At 41.2% G+C, this 16829-nt stretch overlaps 1 protein-coding gene across 1 annotated transcript in view; it reads left to right on the forward strand.

Annotated features, from left to right (window-relative positions):
- The first annotated feature begins 6473 nt into the window (after positions 1-6473).
- ubc (ubiquitin C) overlaps positions 6474-16829 on the forward strand; it is a 31995-nt gene continuing 21639 nt past the window's right edge. Inside the window, 2 exon segments of the mRNA XM_061081866.1 lie at positions 6474-9188; positions 13415-14803. Of these exon segments, the coding sequence (XP_060937849.1) occupies positions 6474-9188; positions 13415-14803 (4104 nt within the window).

The raw sequence follows: 16829 nt of genomic DNA on the forward strand, positions 1-16829 counted from the left end.
TGGGCTTCAAATTAAAAGCACAATGATCGTTTTATTGCTGAAATGCTTTTATTCAAAGTTATTTCTGAGGATTATGTTGATTGCTTAACCGACCTCTGAAATAGCCGACATGCAGTGTATGACAAAATAACATCAGTTAAATCAATCATTCAAAATAGTATATAAGCCGCACACATGATAGTAAAGTATATTACGTTAAATGTTTTGACAAACTTTGACTTTAACATCTTCATTGAAGATAAACCTGGTAGGATGAACACAAAGTTTTCTAACTTCACACTGTATCGTAGACTTTTTATAAAAAAAGGTCTGCACACAATGTCCAGTACAAAAACAATAAAAAGTGAAAGGATATTCCAGAACTTTTTCAGGAGGACTCACTAATGACAAGGAATAATTCTGATGTAGCTCTGGAGCATTAACACAGGCCAAGCAATTTCAAGCCAGCCATTCCAAAGAGGGAGGTTCAGAGCAGACACTGCAGTAGTCATTAAAATTAATGTTAATAATTTCAGTTCAAAATCCTCAAATGTGGATGTACAATCTTGCAGGTTATATTTATTTTTTATTTAAACATTAAGATAGATAATAAAACTGTGATTTTTGCATTTATGTGAATCTAGAAACATAGTAAATGTATATTCAAATCCAACTAACTAACTATGTGAGGTTCTGGTGAAATGGACACAAATAAGACAACCTGTCAAAGTCTAGTCACTGAGTCATGTATTTAGTCCAAACACTGCTGTAGGTTCACGTGAGGTCCAGTTAGTGGGACATTGATTATAATAAACAATCTTAAACCAGTGGCTGATTATGCATGAAGCCTTTTGTGAAGACCCTGACCTCTGTAGGTGGGGAACCACTGGTTAAGATTTTTAGAGAAAACACAATTCCACCATCACCAACATGGAAAGATGTCAATCTACTTCAATGTCATGGAAGGAGCTAATTAACTTTACCACAGCACACAGCTCTGTTTCCGTTCAGTTGAGAAGCAACTTTTCTGATACCAGTGCTCTTGTCTTCCCTGATGAGTGGGAGGCAAATCTTGCCCTGAAGCATTTCCCTACCTCCAAACCACTTTAATGTCCTAATGATTCCTTCTGTTGCCGACGTGAATGCTAATAAGAAGATAATGCTTCCTGCCATGATAGCAATTTCCAGAGGCTTTCCTGCTGCTGTTAATTCAACTGGTGAGAAGCTTTTAACCAGATGTTTGATGTTATTAGGCGTGCTGAGGAAACTGAGCGCTACCCACACAAGTTTAATGAGCCGAAGGCATTCACAGAGCCAGAAATACATTACATTTATGTCTGCATTCAGGGAATTTAGCTGCTGCTATTATCCAGAGAAACTCTAATGAGTGCTTCAACACAAGGAGATTGTTAACATTATGGACAGCTACATGGGTCAGACCCACAGAAATTAGGATATGATCTGCCAAAGGTATTTATTTCTAATGGACAGATGCAGGCAAACTAATAATACTAGAAACAGGTATAATGATGTAATCTGTCGGGGTGATTTGTCCCCTTGGTTTCCTTAACTTTCAAAACCTTCTGTATCTAATAATTGATTATTGCAATATAAGCCAAACTTCTCAGAGTCATAAATTTGAGCTTGATGTAGTCATCTCTCAATATCATTATCTCTGATGTCCATTTCAAGTAAACACCCATACATCCATTCCTTATAACTTCAGAACCTACCTGAAAAGTTTTCAAGTTTTCTTAAGTATCACAGTGATTCACTGAAAGCTGTTTGTACAGCCATAGCTACACTACAAACAGGGGCTGCTAGTAGCTAGTTCGGCATAGTTTTAATGCTTCTAATTTGACAAATTGTAAACAAATAAAGTAAAAAAAATGGGGCTCTAGTTGAAGCTGACAGCTATTTTACGTTCTTGACTGCAAGCCCCACTGCTGTAATGTAATCAAAATAATGCATCAGCAGGCTGGCTGACAGCAATATACAGATGAAAAAAGACTCTTTTATTGATTATTCAAAGTCTTACTTTACAGCTTTACCTCAATTTCATTAATGTATCAGTGCATTTACATTTTGAGGAAATACGTGACCAGGGTTTTGTATAGAAAACTGGGGAATTTGATCTGATAAAAACTTGAATTGTTTGTCACTCATTAAACCTGCTTAAAATACATTTAATCATTAACTAGTGGATCTTTCAACCAAAAATAAATTAGGTCGGGAGTGCCAGAGGTTGGCTAATAATATTAGTATTCACTGCCATAATAACTTTTTTACCAGGATGTGTACCACACCCTCATTAAGTAGTTTTACTCTTAATAATTCAAAAAACACTTTATACTTGTGTTTTACCCCTATTATCTCTTCAATGTAGTACAGTGTTGGTTTAGATTTTTACTAACTGCCTAGCTATCAGGGGGAAATCTAAATCACCCAGGTAGTGAAATCTCTTGTTTAACCCACGTGTCCCCAGATATTATGTAGTTCCACCGGGCATCCCTCCTGACGAGCAGAGTGAGCAGCTGGAAGATGGCCGCCACCTGTCAGATTATAACATCCAGAAAATGTCAACCCTACATCTTGTGCTCTGTCTGAGAGGAGGTATGCAGATCTTTGTCCAGACCCTCAAAGGCAAGACAATCACCCGGGAGGTTGAGCCCATTAATACTATTACGGATATGATATCCTGTTGGGCTACGCCGTTCACTTGAAGGCAGAAGGGAACCACCTGCTGCTTGGCAATATCTGCTGTGCACTGGCCGAGGACCACAAAACGGGTTTTTAAGAGCCACCCCACTTCTCATGAAGAACATTCATCCTATGTAAATTATAAGTGCTTTGTTTGGATTAATTTTAGTACACTGCTCAAAAAAATTAAAGGAACTCTTTTTTTATCAGGGTATGGCATGAATTCAATTGCACCTTTTTGATAATTATCTGGTCAGTTAAGTAGCAGAGGGGGTCAGTTAATCAGTTTCAAGTTTCTCCCTCTTGATCACTTCGACTGGTTTTCCATTAGTGTTGGCTTTAGCTAGAGTCATTATCTCTACTGGGAGCATGAGGCGATTTCTTAACCCTACAGAAGTTGCACAGATTGTCCAACTCCTCCAGGATGGCACATCCATGCGTGCCGTTGCAAGGAGATTTGATGTGTCTCCCGGCATAATCTCCAGAACATGGAGGAGATTCCAGGAGACAGGCAGTTACTCTAGGAGAGCTGGACAGGGCCGTAGAAGGTCCTCAACCCATCAGCAGGACCGATATCTGCTGCTTTGTGCAAGGAGGAACAGGTTGAGCACTGCCCGAGCCCTACAGAATGAACTCCAGCAGGCCACTGGTGTGAATGTCTCTGCCTAAACAGTCAGAAACAGACTTCATGAGGGTGGCCTCAGGGCGCGTCGTCCTGTAGTGTGCCCTGTGCACACTGCCCAGCACCGTGGAGCTGATGAGCATCATCATCAACACGCAACGCCAGGAGGAAGACCCAACGAGCCAGGAAGGCAAGACTGCCTTGTGAATCAGCCAACGAGGCACTGCCGCGAGTACAATAACCTCTGTCACGCCCAGTATATCAATATATAAGCTTTGTGCGCACTCTGTCTAAGCGCCATTTTTCCTGTGCAGCTTACTGTGTAGGATCAGTGGACCATGCATGACCATTTGCTGGACACCGCAGTTTCCTGACCTGTGACCTCTGAATAAACCTGCTTAATTTTAACTTGAGAACGACGACTCCTCCTTTTGATTTCCACCCGCAACACATTTATCCCTCCTTCTACACCATTTCAAAATAAATGCATCAAAAACAAATAGTGCAGTGGTTCTCAAATGGGGGTACGCATACCCCTGGGGGTACGTGAAGGCACTCTAGGGGGTACGTGAGATCTATAATTAAGCTCATGAGTTCAGTTTGAGGGGGTACTCGGCTGAAATTTTTTTTCAAAGGGGGTACATCACTGAAAAAAGGTTGAGAACCACTGCAATAGTGCATCTGTTTAGACAAATTAACACAGAATTCAGAATATATATCTCTAAAATACATTAAAAAAAACAACTAATATTTAATAGGTCATTCATGGAAAATGTCCTAATGGGATTAATACTAAATTTACAAAAAGCACTTAACATGTGTATTTCCATCACACATCACATGTACAACTACTCCAATGTCCTTTTATAAAAAAATTGTACTGTTTACATGTTAGCTTACTTACTGACATTAAAATAGCATGCTCTATTTTAGACTGAATCAGTAAATGACAATAGTTAAAATGTTCTTAGATGCAACTCGACCAGCTACAGCAATAAAATGCATCTCACAAGTGAATGCATCTGCCATAATGACACAAACGATTAATAACTTCTTGAAGTTGTTCTGGATTAATTATGGATTTACAGATTCATTTATTAGTAACTTCAGTTCGAAATGTTGTGAATTGCAAGTAAATTTAAACTACAGCAATTCACATTCAACATAATTAATGAATCCTGATGAAGCTATACAAACAGCAAAATTACAAATAACGCCATAACTAAGAGAATCAAATGTAAATCAAAAATACACCAATAGGTTTTCATAAAAACATGGGTTTCAAGAGTAAAAGTATGGTTTTCTTTCCTTGCTCCCACACATCTTCAGACAAATCAACTCAACAAGTTTTTAAATGCAGTTTTATTACATGTTCAGGTCGTAACATCCATAGTGCACATAAACCGTAGTGCTCAGCAAATCTGAACAGTCTCAGAACAGGCTCTTGTATTTATTCTTCACTCATTTTGTTTGTATCTTTCTATTCGTGTCACTACAGGAAACTGGTTTATGAAGAGCTAAGATAGTTTTAGGTTGGGCAGCTTTTAAATAAGCTGTTATCACATCTGATAAAAATCTATTCATGAAGTTGGAAAGAGCAGTCCAGCATCTAAAGCCCTGAATTCAGTCAGATACACGGAGAGTATGCAACACTTTACCCATTCCTGCTGTGTGTGTGTTTGTATTTTTGTGTAGGTCGTGCTTACGTAATGGTCTCAGCACAAGAGTCAAAAAGGAGAGCATGCAGGTGTCCGTCAAAGACTCTGTGTTTCAGGTGGTGGTGGGTCCACAGCTGGGTAACTTTGTTTGGAGTAGAGCTGGACTCTGAGTCTCACACTGTAACTGATAGTAGGAATACAGTCTTTGAGTTCATGTGGATCTGATAGATGTGGAGCTTTTCTTGATTAATTATGTGTCCAACCCTCCGAGAGCTAACTACTATCTAATTAACTTTCATAAACCAGTATAAATCACAAACAGCTCTAGCTATTACTCTCAGACAGTCTGGCAATAGAGGCAGCTGCCGCTACTTGACCGTGTGGCAACAGAGGCAGCAGCTGCCTCTAAACATTATGGAAACACATGCAGCTGCCTTTAAACTCTGTACCAACAGAGGTGTAGCTGCCTCTAAACAGTCTTAAAACAAAGGCAGCTACTTCTTAACAGTGTGTCTTCAAAGGCAACTGACTTAAACAGTGTGTCATCAAAGGTAGCTTAATTCACATATCAGTGCCAGTTTCTGTTGACCCCAACACAAACACTTTAATGTTAGGTGCCACCTGCCATTAAACAAGAAGAAAAAGAAAAAAGAAGACACCGGAAGTGCCTCTACGAGCTACCGCTGCCACGATTTGAGTTTGCTCTTATTGAGAACGAAGACGTCCAACATTGTCCGAAACAATTTGTATGTAGCTTTTCTTTTTTAACTACAATTACCGTATATATGCCAACTATCAATCTTCATGTTGTTATGTGTGTGTTGAATTAACGGTGATTCAGCCGCAGGCGACAATGAATAAGTGGCTTCATCAGCTGTTTTGGTTGTTAGTCGGGCCTTAGCCTAATGATGTTAGCCTTAGTGTTTATCGCAGTTCAGCTTGTGACTAACTCAGTTAAAAAAAACCTAAGAAGAGAAACTCAGTGGCAACATCCATAGTAAATGACAAAGGCAGACTTCATGCTGTCATTCTGTGATATCAACATGAGCTTATTAGCATTAGCTGGTTAGCTTTGCTGTTTGGGCAGTAGGCCATTAACAATGGAAAGCGTCTGGTTTATGTCGCTGAAAAACTGAACACTTCTACTCTGTTAGGTTAATGCTGCTTTGTTTGGTACTTCAGCTTTTTTCATTTTCATCAAGTGAGTTATTAAACGTAAACGTTATAATGTGTGACTGTTAGCTTAGCAATATAGATGATGACTCGACATCTTTAACTTGTCTGTTTGAGATGGAGCATTGTTTCATAAGCTCTCAATGATCTCAATGGCTGGATAAGTTTATGAAAAATTTGATGAATTTAATTAAATACAAAATTGGCTCTATTCTAAATTGTCAGTTGCCTTGAAAGCTGTTGAAGGTTTATTACTAATTTTAACTGTGGCTCAAGCCTTTATCTAAATTAACTTTATTGACGAAAATAACGATTTTAAAAATTCCTTCAACAGTGTCAAGATGCAGATCTTTGTGAAGACCCTGACTGGTAAGACCATCACTCTGGAGGTTGAACCCAGTGACACCATTGAGAATGTCAAAGCTAAGATCCAGGATAAGGAAGGCATCCCTCCTGATCAGCAGAGGCTGATCTTTGCCAGCAAGCAGCTGGAAGATGGTCGCACCATGTCAGATTATAACATCCAGAAAGAGTCCACCCTCCATCTGGTCTTGCGGCTGAGAGGAGGTATGCAGATCTTTGTGAAGACCCTGACTGGTAAGACCATCACTCTGGAGGTTGAATCCAGCGACACGATTGAGAATGTCAAAGCTAAGATCCAGGATAAGGAAGGCATTCCTCCTGATCAGCAGAGGCTGATCTTTGCCGGCAAGCAGCTGGAAAACGGCCGCACTCTCTCCGACTACAACATCCAGAAAGAGTCCACCCTCCATCTGGTCTTGCGGCTGAGAGGAGGTATGCAGATCTTTGTGAAGACCCTGACTGGTAAGACCATCACTCTGGAGGTTGAACCCAGTGACACCATTGAGAATGTTAAAGCTAAGATCCAGGATAAGGAAGGCATTCCTCCTGATCAGCAGAGGCTGATCTTTGCCGGCAAGCAGCTTGAAGATGGTCGCACCATGTCAGATTATAACATCCAGAAAGAGTCCACCCTCCATCTCGTGCTCCGCCTTAGAGGAGGTATTCAGATCTTTGTGAAGACCCTCACAGGCAAGACTATCACTCTGGAGGTTGAATCCAGTGACACTGTTGAGAATGTCAAAGCTAAGATCCAGGATAAGGAAGGCATCCCTCCTGATCAGCAGAGGCTGATCTTTGCCGGCAAGCAGCTGGAAGACGGCCGCACTCTCTCCGACTACAACATCCAGAAAGAGTCCACCCTCCATCTGGTCTTGCGGCTGAGAGGAGGTATGCAGATCCTTGTGAAGACCCTGACTGGTAAGACCATCACTCTGGAGGTTGAACCCAGTGACACCATTGAGAATGTTAAAGCTAAGATCCAGGATAAGGAAGGCATTCCTCCTGATCAGCAGAGGCTGATCTTTGCCGGCAAGCAGCTGGAAGATGGTCGCACCATGTCAGATTATAACATCCAGAAAGAGTCCACCCTCCATCTCGTGCTCCGCCTTAGAGGAGGTATTCAGATCTTTGTGAAGACCCTCACTGGCAAGACTATCACTCTGGAGGTTGAACCCAGTGACACCATTGAGAACGTCAAAGCTAAGATCCAGGATAAGGAAGGCATCCCTCCTGATCAGCAGAGGCTGATCTTTGCCGGCAAGCAGCTGGAAGACGGCCTCACTCTCTCCGACTACAACATCCAGAAAGAGTCCACCCTCCATCTGGTCTTGCGGCTGAGAGGAGGTATGCAGATCCTTGTGAAGACCCTGACTGGCAAGACCATTACTCTGGAGGTTGAACCCAGTGACACTGTTGAGAATGTTAAAGCTAAGATCCAGGATAAGGAAGGCATTCCTCCTGATCAGCAGAGGCTGATCTTTGCCGGCAAGCAGCTGGAAGATGGTCGCACCATGTCAGATTATAACATCCAGAAAGAGTCCACCCTCCATCTCGTGCTCCGCCTTAGAGGAGGCATTCAGATCTTTGTGAAGACCCTCACAGGCAAGACCATCACTCTGGAGGTTGAACCCAGTGACACCATTGAGAATGTTAAAGCTAAGATCCAGGATAAGGAAGGCATTCCTCCTGATCAGCAGAGGCTGATCTTTGCCGGCAAGCAGCTGGAAGATGGTCACACCATGTCAGATTATAACATCCAGAAAGAGTCCACCCTCCATCTCGTGCTCCGCCTTAGAGGAGGTATTCAGATCTTTGTGAAGACCCTCACAGGTAAGACTATCACTCTGGAGGTTGAATCCAGTGACACTGTTGAGAATGTCAAAGCTAAGATCCAGGATAAGGAAGGCATCCCTCCTGATCAGCAGAGGCTGATCTTTGCCGGTAAGCAGCTGGAAGACGGCCGCACTCTCTCTGACTACAACATCCAGAAAGAGTCCACCCTCCATCTGGTCTTGCGGCTGAGAGGAGGTATGCAGATCTTTGTGAAGACCCTGACTGGTAAGACCATCACTCTGGAGGTTGAACCCAGTGACACCACTGAGAATGTCAAAGCTAAGATCCAGGATACGGAAGGCATCCCTCCTGATCAGCAGAGGCTGATCTTTGCCGGTAAGCAGCTGGAAGATGGTCGCACCATGTCAGATTATAACATCCAGAAAGAGTCCACCCTCCATCTCGTGCTCCGCCTGAGAGGAGGTATTCAGATCTTTGTGAAGACCCTCACAGGCCAGACTATCACTCTTGAGGTTGAACCCAGCGACACCATTGAGAATGTCAAAGCTAAAATCCAGGATAATGAAGGCATCCCTCCTGATCAGCAGAGGCTGATCTTTGCCGGCAAGCAGCTGGAAGATGGTCGCACCATGTCAGATTATAATATCCAGAAAGAGTCCACCCTCCATCTTGTGCTCCGCCTGAGAGGAGGTATTCAGATCTTTGTGAAAACCCTCACAGGCAAGACTATCACTCTGGAGGTTGAACACAGTGATAACATTGAGATTGTCAAAGCTAAGATCCAGGATAAGGAAGGTATCCCTCCAGACCAGCAGGGGCTCATCTTTGCTGGCAAGCAGCTGGAAGACGGCCGCACTCTCTCTGACTACAACATCCAAAAGGACACCACCCTCCATCTTGTGCTCTGCTCTGTCTGAGAGGAGGAAAACTAAGAAGACCCCTGGTGGAAAAAGCATAAAGATTTTGCAGTGCTTTTAATAGTTTACAGTTACTGTTAGAGATGAGCCGGATACCCAGCTGAAACGAGTATCCGGTACGGATAAAGCACTTTTGCCGAGCACGAGTATTATACGAGTAATACGAGTCAATATCTGTGCTCGGACTGAATGAAAATCCTCACACAGCGTCACAGCGCTCCTCCCCTTCACACACCGCTCTGCTCACTCACTCACAGAACAGCTCTCCGTCACTCAGGTTTGCGGGTCTTTTCCGTTAACGTTTAGGGTTTCTTCAGCTTGAAGTTTGTTTTTATTTCAGTTTGTACTTACTTATTAACCAGTAGAGTTCTGTTAAACGTGGGTTCGTTCAGACGTGGTGCTGGTAGAAAGCGACTCGCGTTGCGTCTCTGCCTGTTTTTTCGCTGCATCGCTCTTGTTCACATGAATGTGATTATACCGTGTTTGTTTTAATTACCCTCATCCGAAGCAGGAGAGACCCGCGTCTCCTGTCAATCTTGTCCCCGTGAAATAGCAAACAGCATCAGACTATTTGATCTGTAGAACACAGTCTCCCCGCCCCCCTCTCTCTCTCTGTCTCTCTCTTACTCACTCATACACACACTCACACACACAAACACACACACAAACACACACACACACACACACACACACACACACACCTGGTTTGGAAATAAATTTAAAAAAAATAAAAATAAAAAAATCATAACAAAATTTCAAAGTTAAAAAAGAAAGTTATGTTGAGTATGAAAACACTTGTAACACTTCTAATCAGCAGTAAATATAACAATTTCTGATCAACCCATATCAATTGCATGCTTAAAATAACATACTGGTTAAAGCCCCGCCTGTTTCATATACAGATAATGCTGTACTCGCTCATCCCTAGTTACTGTATTGGCTTATCTTGTTGTTACGTGTTGATCATTTTTTAATAAAAGGCTTACCACTGTCAAATGCCCTCATGTGTTTTTTTTAACCGAGAATGTTACCTTACTGCTTTTGAAACATTTTCTGAAACAAATGTTTAATTTTTTTGTTCTTTCCTCAAGTTTTTTGTAAAATGTCAATTACAGAAGATGCCTATCAATCTCTAGAAACCTGATGAACATTTTAGATGTCCTGTTTGATTGGCTTTTTTATGAGTGATTTTATTTTATTAAAATATCTTCACAAATGAAATGTTTGACTCTGGTACTGCTGGTTTTTCAAAATAGATATTGGAATAGTATTTTAATAATGGAATTTAGCCACAAGGTGTCACCAGATACTAACAAATCTCTAAAATTGCAACTTGATATGTTGAGCTGTTTCATGTTTTGCTTCAACAGTGATAGATAGATAGATAGAGTACTTTATTCATCCCCGAAGGGAAATTAAGTTGTCAAAGCAGCCGGTATATTTGAATACAATAAAATACAATACAATACAATAAAATAAAAAAATATTGAGGTAGAATAAAAAACAGAAACACAAGATAAATAGGTAGATAAGGTGCAGTGGCAAGATGATGGTAATAGTACTGATGATATGATGGTAATGTTATTGTTAGACAGTATATAAAAATAGTACAGTACATATAGTATATAATATAACATAATATATATTTATATATGATAGTAATTATACCAATATAATAGCAGTATATAGTAATAATGGCAGCAACAGGATATATAATAATAATAGTAGTAATAATATAATAATAATAATTATAATTATAACATGTACACATGTATAAATATGTGTATATAGACTTATATATACAAAGAATATACAGAGAGTATGATATAATATATGATATATAGTAGAGGTATAGATATAAGTATTTGACTATACAATAGGTAATATAATATACTATGAGTGTAAGAATATGTAGACAGAGTGTGCAAAAGACAATATTATTGTATAAAATGATATATAATATCAGTATGGTTTATATTAACACATATCACATATGATGTGAAGTAAGTGTTCCAGTATATGGAGCGGAGTGTTGTACAGGGTACACAGTGCAAGGAAACACGTTTAGTTCAGTTCTGTGATGGTGGCTCTGACAGAGGTAGATGAGTTGTACAGTCTTATTGCGGTTGGGAGGAACGATTTCCTGTATCGTTCCATTGAGCAGCGGGGTTGAATGAGTCTGTGGCTGAAGCTGCTCCTTAGCTTGTCCAGTGTTTTGTGGAGGGGGTGAGAGGGATTGTCCATGATTGCCAGCAGTTTTGCCAGCATCCTGTCCTCCACCACCTCCTCCAGAGTGGCAAGCTTAGAGCCAACCACAGACTCTGCCTTCCTTATGAGTTTTTTCAGTCTGTTGGCGTCCTTTGCCTTGATGCTCGCACCCCAGGACACCACAGCAAAGAAGATGGTGTTCGCCACAACAGATTTATAGAACATCTGCAGCATCTTGTTGCAGACATTGAAGGACCTGAGCCTCCTCAGGAAGTAAAGCCGGCTCAGGCCCTTCTTGTAGACGGCCTTTGTGTTGGTGGACCAGTCCAGTTTATTGTCCAGTGTGACACCCAGGTACTTGTATGCAGACACCACCTCCACATCCGTCCCACCGATGCAGACAGGAGAGGGCAGGGGCTTGTTCCTCCTGAAGTCCACCACCATCTCCCTTGTCTACGCCACGTTGAGCTGCATGCAGTTCTCCCCACACCACTTCACAAAGCGGTCAACCAGGTCCCTGTACTCAGCCTCCCCCCCACCCTCAACACACCCCACAATGGCCGTGTCATCAGAGAACTTCTGCAGATGACACGACTCAGTGCAGGGCTTAAAGTCAGCAGTGTATGTGATGAAGAGGAAGGGGGACAGTACAGTTCCCTGGGGGCCCCCGATGTTACTGATCAGACGATCAGACACACAGTTCTGTAATCTCACAAACTGCGGTCTGCCCGTCAGATAGTCATCGACCCAAGTGATGAGGGGAGCACTCACCTGCGTGCCCTCCAGTTTGGCCTTCAGCAGTCTGGGCTGGATGGTGTTGAAGGCGCTGGAGAAGTCGAAGAACATGATCCGGACTGAGGTGTTGGGTCTGTCCAGGGAGGAATATGCCTTCTGCAGCAGGTAGATGATTGCATCATCAACCCCAACATGGGGCTGCAAACTGCAGGGGGTCTTGTGATGGGCACACCAGCGGTCTGAGGTGTGCCAGGACCAGTCTTTCCATGACCTTCATGATGTGAGAGGTCAGTGCCACCGGCCTGTAGTCCTCCAGTGCAGCAGGACGTCCTTTTTTAGGCACTGGGACCAGGCATGGTGTTTGTTTTATAATGGTCATGGAAGAGGTATATTCATATACATTTGTGACGTAGATATAGTAGCAATACACTAACAGCCCTCAGATCTGTTCTCTTATGGATGTGTCAATTACAGAATAGTACAGCACGCCATTATGGTTTGTTTTATTTGAAAAGTAACTAGCTGTTATAAAAAAACTGCAATAATTAAATTAATTCAATCCATTAATTGTGTCATTTTGGTTTACAATAGCTAGCTACGTATTTTGCAAAGTAACACAGCGTGATCTGCGAAGAATCAAGGTGATGGTGTACTTTTGTGTGGACATACATACATCCTATTCTCACTGCTGTAATAGGTTAGCCTACTGTATACACATAAACTTGGTATTGAAATGAACATGGCTTCAGTGTAACAAGTAATCTATGTGCCTAGGTAATGACAAAGACGTTCAAAAACAACAGAAAGGTATAGGTTTGAGTTTCTAGCAGACAATGTTCCCAACCAGCTGCATCCAGGGTCCAGCTGAGCTAGGCTTGCCTAGTCTTGCTTTCAACTACATTTAAGTTCCCTGTTGTAGGATAACTTTTGCCAAAAAAGTGTCAACATTTCCAAGCTTAATTTCCCAAGGAAAGTTTCCGAAATTGTTTCGCCCCTTTGTAACCCTTATAATGACACAAACGATTAATCACTTCTTAAAGTTGTTACAGATTAATTATGGATTTACAGATTCATTTCTTAGTAACTTCAGTTGTCAATGCTGTGAATTGCAAGTCAATTTGAACTACATCAAACAACATTCAACATAATTAATGAATCTATAAAAATATCAAAATTTCAACACCATAACTAACAGAATAAAATCTAAATAAAAAAAGCACCAATAGATCTTCATAAAAACATGGGTTTCAAGAGTAAAAGTATAGTTTTTTTCCACCCTCCATCTGGTCTTGCGGCTGAGAGGAGGTATGCAGATCCTTGTGAAGACCCTGACTGGCAAGACCATTACTCTGGAGGTTGAACCCAGTGACACTGTTGAGAATGTTAAAGCTAAGATCCAGGATAAGGAAGGCATTCCTCCTGATCAGCAGAGGCTGATCTTTGCCGGCAAGCAGCTGGAAGATGGTCGCACCATGTCAGATTATAACATCCAGAAAGAGTCCACCCTCCATCTCGTGCTCCGCCTTAGAGGAGGCATTCAGATCTTTGTGAAGACCCTCACAGGCAAGACCATCACTCTGGAGGTTGAACCCAGTGACACCATTGAGAATGTTAAAGCTAAGATCCAGGATAAGGAAGGCATTCCTCCTGATCAGCAGAGGCTGATCTTTGCCGGCAAGCAGCTGGAAGATGGTCACACCATGTCAGATTATAACATCCAGAAAGAGTCCACCCTCCATCTCGTGCTCCGCCTTAGAGGAGGTATTCAGATCTTTGTGAAGACCCTCACAGGTAAGACTATCACTCTGGAGGTTGAATCCAGTGACACTGTTGAGAATGTCAAAGCTAAGATCCAGGATAAGGAAGGCATCCCTCCTGATCAGCAGAGGCTGATCTTTGCCGGTAAGCAGCTGGAAGACGGCCGCACTCTCTCTGACTACAACATCCAGAAAGAGTCCACCCTCCATCTGGTCTTGCGGCTGAGAGGAGGTATGCAGATCTTTGTGAAGACCCTGACTGGTAAGACCATCACTCTGGAGGTTGAACCCAGTGACACCACTGAGAATGTCAAAGCTAAGATCCAGGATACGGAAGGCATCCCTCCTGATCAGCAGAGGCTGATCTTTGCCGGTAAGCAGCTGGAAGATGGTCGCACCATGTCAGATTATAACATCCAGAAAGAGTCCACCCTCCATCTCGTGCTCCGCCTGAGAGGAGGTATTCAGATCTTTGTGAAGACCCTCACAGGCCAGACTATCACTCTTGAGGTTGAACCCAGCGACACCATTGAGAATGTCAAAGCTAAAATCCAGGATAATGAAGGCATCCCTCCTGATCAGCAGAGGCTGATCTTTGCCGGCAAGCAGCTGGAAGATGGTCGCACCATGTCAGATTATAATATCCAGAAAGAGTCCACCCTCCATCTTGTGCTCCGCCTGAGAGGAGGTATTCAGATCTTTGTGAAAACCCTCACAGGCAAGACTATCACTCTGGAGGTTGAACACAGTGATAACATTGAGATTGTCAAAGCTAAGATCCAGGATAAGGAAGGTATCCCTCCAGACCAGCAGGGGCTCATCTTTGCTGGCAAGCAGCTGGAAGACGGCCGCACTCTCTCTGACTACAACATCCAAAAGGACACCACCCTCCATCTTGTGCTCTGCTCTGTCTGAGAGGAGGAAAACTAAGAAGACCCCTGGTGGAAAAAGCATAAAGATTTTGCAGTGCTTTTAATAGTTTACAGTTACTGTTAGAGATGAGCCGGATACCCAGCTGAAACGAGTATCCGGTACGGATAAAGCACTTTTGCCGAGCACGAGTATTATACGAGTAATACGAGTCAATATCTGTGCTCGGACTGAATGAAAATCCTCACACAGCGTCACAGCGCTCCTCCCCTTCACACACCGCTCTGCTCACTCACTCACAGAACAGCTCTCCGTCACTCAGGTTTGCGGGTCTTTTCCGTTAACGTTTAGGGTTTCTTCAGCTTGAAGTTTGTTTTTATTTCAGTTTGTACTTACTTATTAACCAGTAGAGTTCTGTTAAACGTGGGTTCGTTCAGACGTGGTGCTGGTAGAAAGCGACTCGCGTTGCGTCTCTGCCTGTTTTTTCGCTGCATCGCTCTTGTTCACATGAATGTGATTATACCGTGTTTGTTTTAATTACCCTCATCCGAAGCAGGAGAGACCCGCGTCTCCTGTCAATCTTGTCCCCGTGAAATAGCAAACAGCATCAGACTATTTGATCTGTAGAACACAGTCTCCCCGCCCCCCTCTCTCTCTCTGTCTCTCTCTTACTCACTCATACACACACTCACACACACAAACACACACACAAACACACACACACACACACACACACACACACACACACACACCTGGTTTGGAAATAAATTTAAAAAAAATAAAAATAAAAAAATCATAACAAAATTTCAAAGTTAAAAAAGAAAGTTATGTTGAGTATGAAAACACTTGTAACACTTCTAATCAGCAGTAAATATAACAATTTCTGATCAACCCATATCAATTGCATGCTTAAAATAACATACTGGTTAAAGCCCCGCCTGTTTCATATACAGATAATGCTGTACTCGCTCATCCCTAGTTACTGTATTGGCTTATCTTGTTGTTACGTGTTGATCATTTTTTAATAAAAGGCTTACCACTGTCAAATGCCCTCATGTGTTTTTTTTAACCGAGAATGTTACCTTACTGCTTTTGAAACATTTTCTGAAACAAATGTTTAATTTTTTTGTTCTTTCCTCAAGTTTTTTGTAAAATGTCAATTACAGAAGATGCCTATCAATCTCTAGAAACCTGATGAACATTTTAGATGTCCTGTTTGATTGGCTTTTTTATGAGTGATTTTATTTTATTAAAATATCTTCACAAATGAAATGTTTGACTCTGGTACTGCTGGTTTTTCAAAATAGATATTGGAATAGTATTTTAATAATGGAATTTAGCCACAAGGTGTCACCAGATACTAACAAATCTCTAAAATTGCAACTTGATATGTTGAGCTGTTTCATGTTTTGCTTCAACAGTGATAGATAGATAGATAGAGTACTTTATTCATCCCCGAAGGGAAATTAAGTTGTCAAAGCAGCCGGTATATTTGAATACAATAAAATACAATACAATACAATAAAATAAAAAAATATTGAGGTAGAAAGAATAAAAAACAGAAACACAAGATAAATAGGTAGATAAGGTGCAGTGGCAAGATGATGGTAATAGTACTGATGATATGATGGTAATGTTATTGTTAGACAGTATATAAAAATAGTACAGTACATATAGTATATAATATAACATAATATATATTTATATATGATAGTAATTATACCAATATAATAGCAGTATATAGTAATAATGGCAGCAACAGGATATATAATAATAATAGTAGTAATAATATAATAATAATAATTATAATTATAACATGTACACATGTATAAATATGTGTATATAGACTTATATATACAAAGAATATACAGAGAGTATGATATAATATATGATATATAGTAGAGGTATAGATATAAGTATTTGACTATACAATAGGTAATATAATATACTATGAGTGTAAGAATATGTAGACAGAGTGTGCAAAAGACAATATTATTGTATAAAATGATATATAATATCAGTATGGTTTATATTAACACATATCACATATGAT

This window comes from Limanda limanda, chromosome 1 (assembly GCF_963576545.1).
Source record: "Limanda limanda chromosome 1, fLimLim1.1, whole genome shotgun sequence".
Lineage (NCBI taxonomy): Eukaryota > Metazoa > Chordata > Actinopteri > Pleuronectiformes > Pleuronectidae > Limanda > Limanda limanda.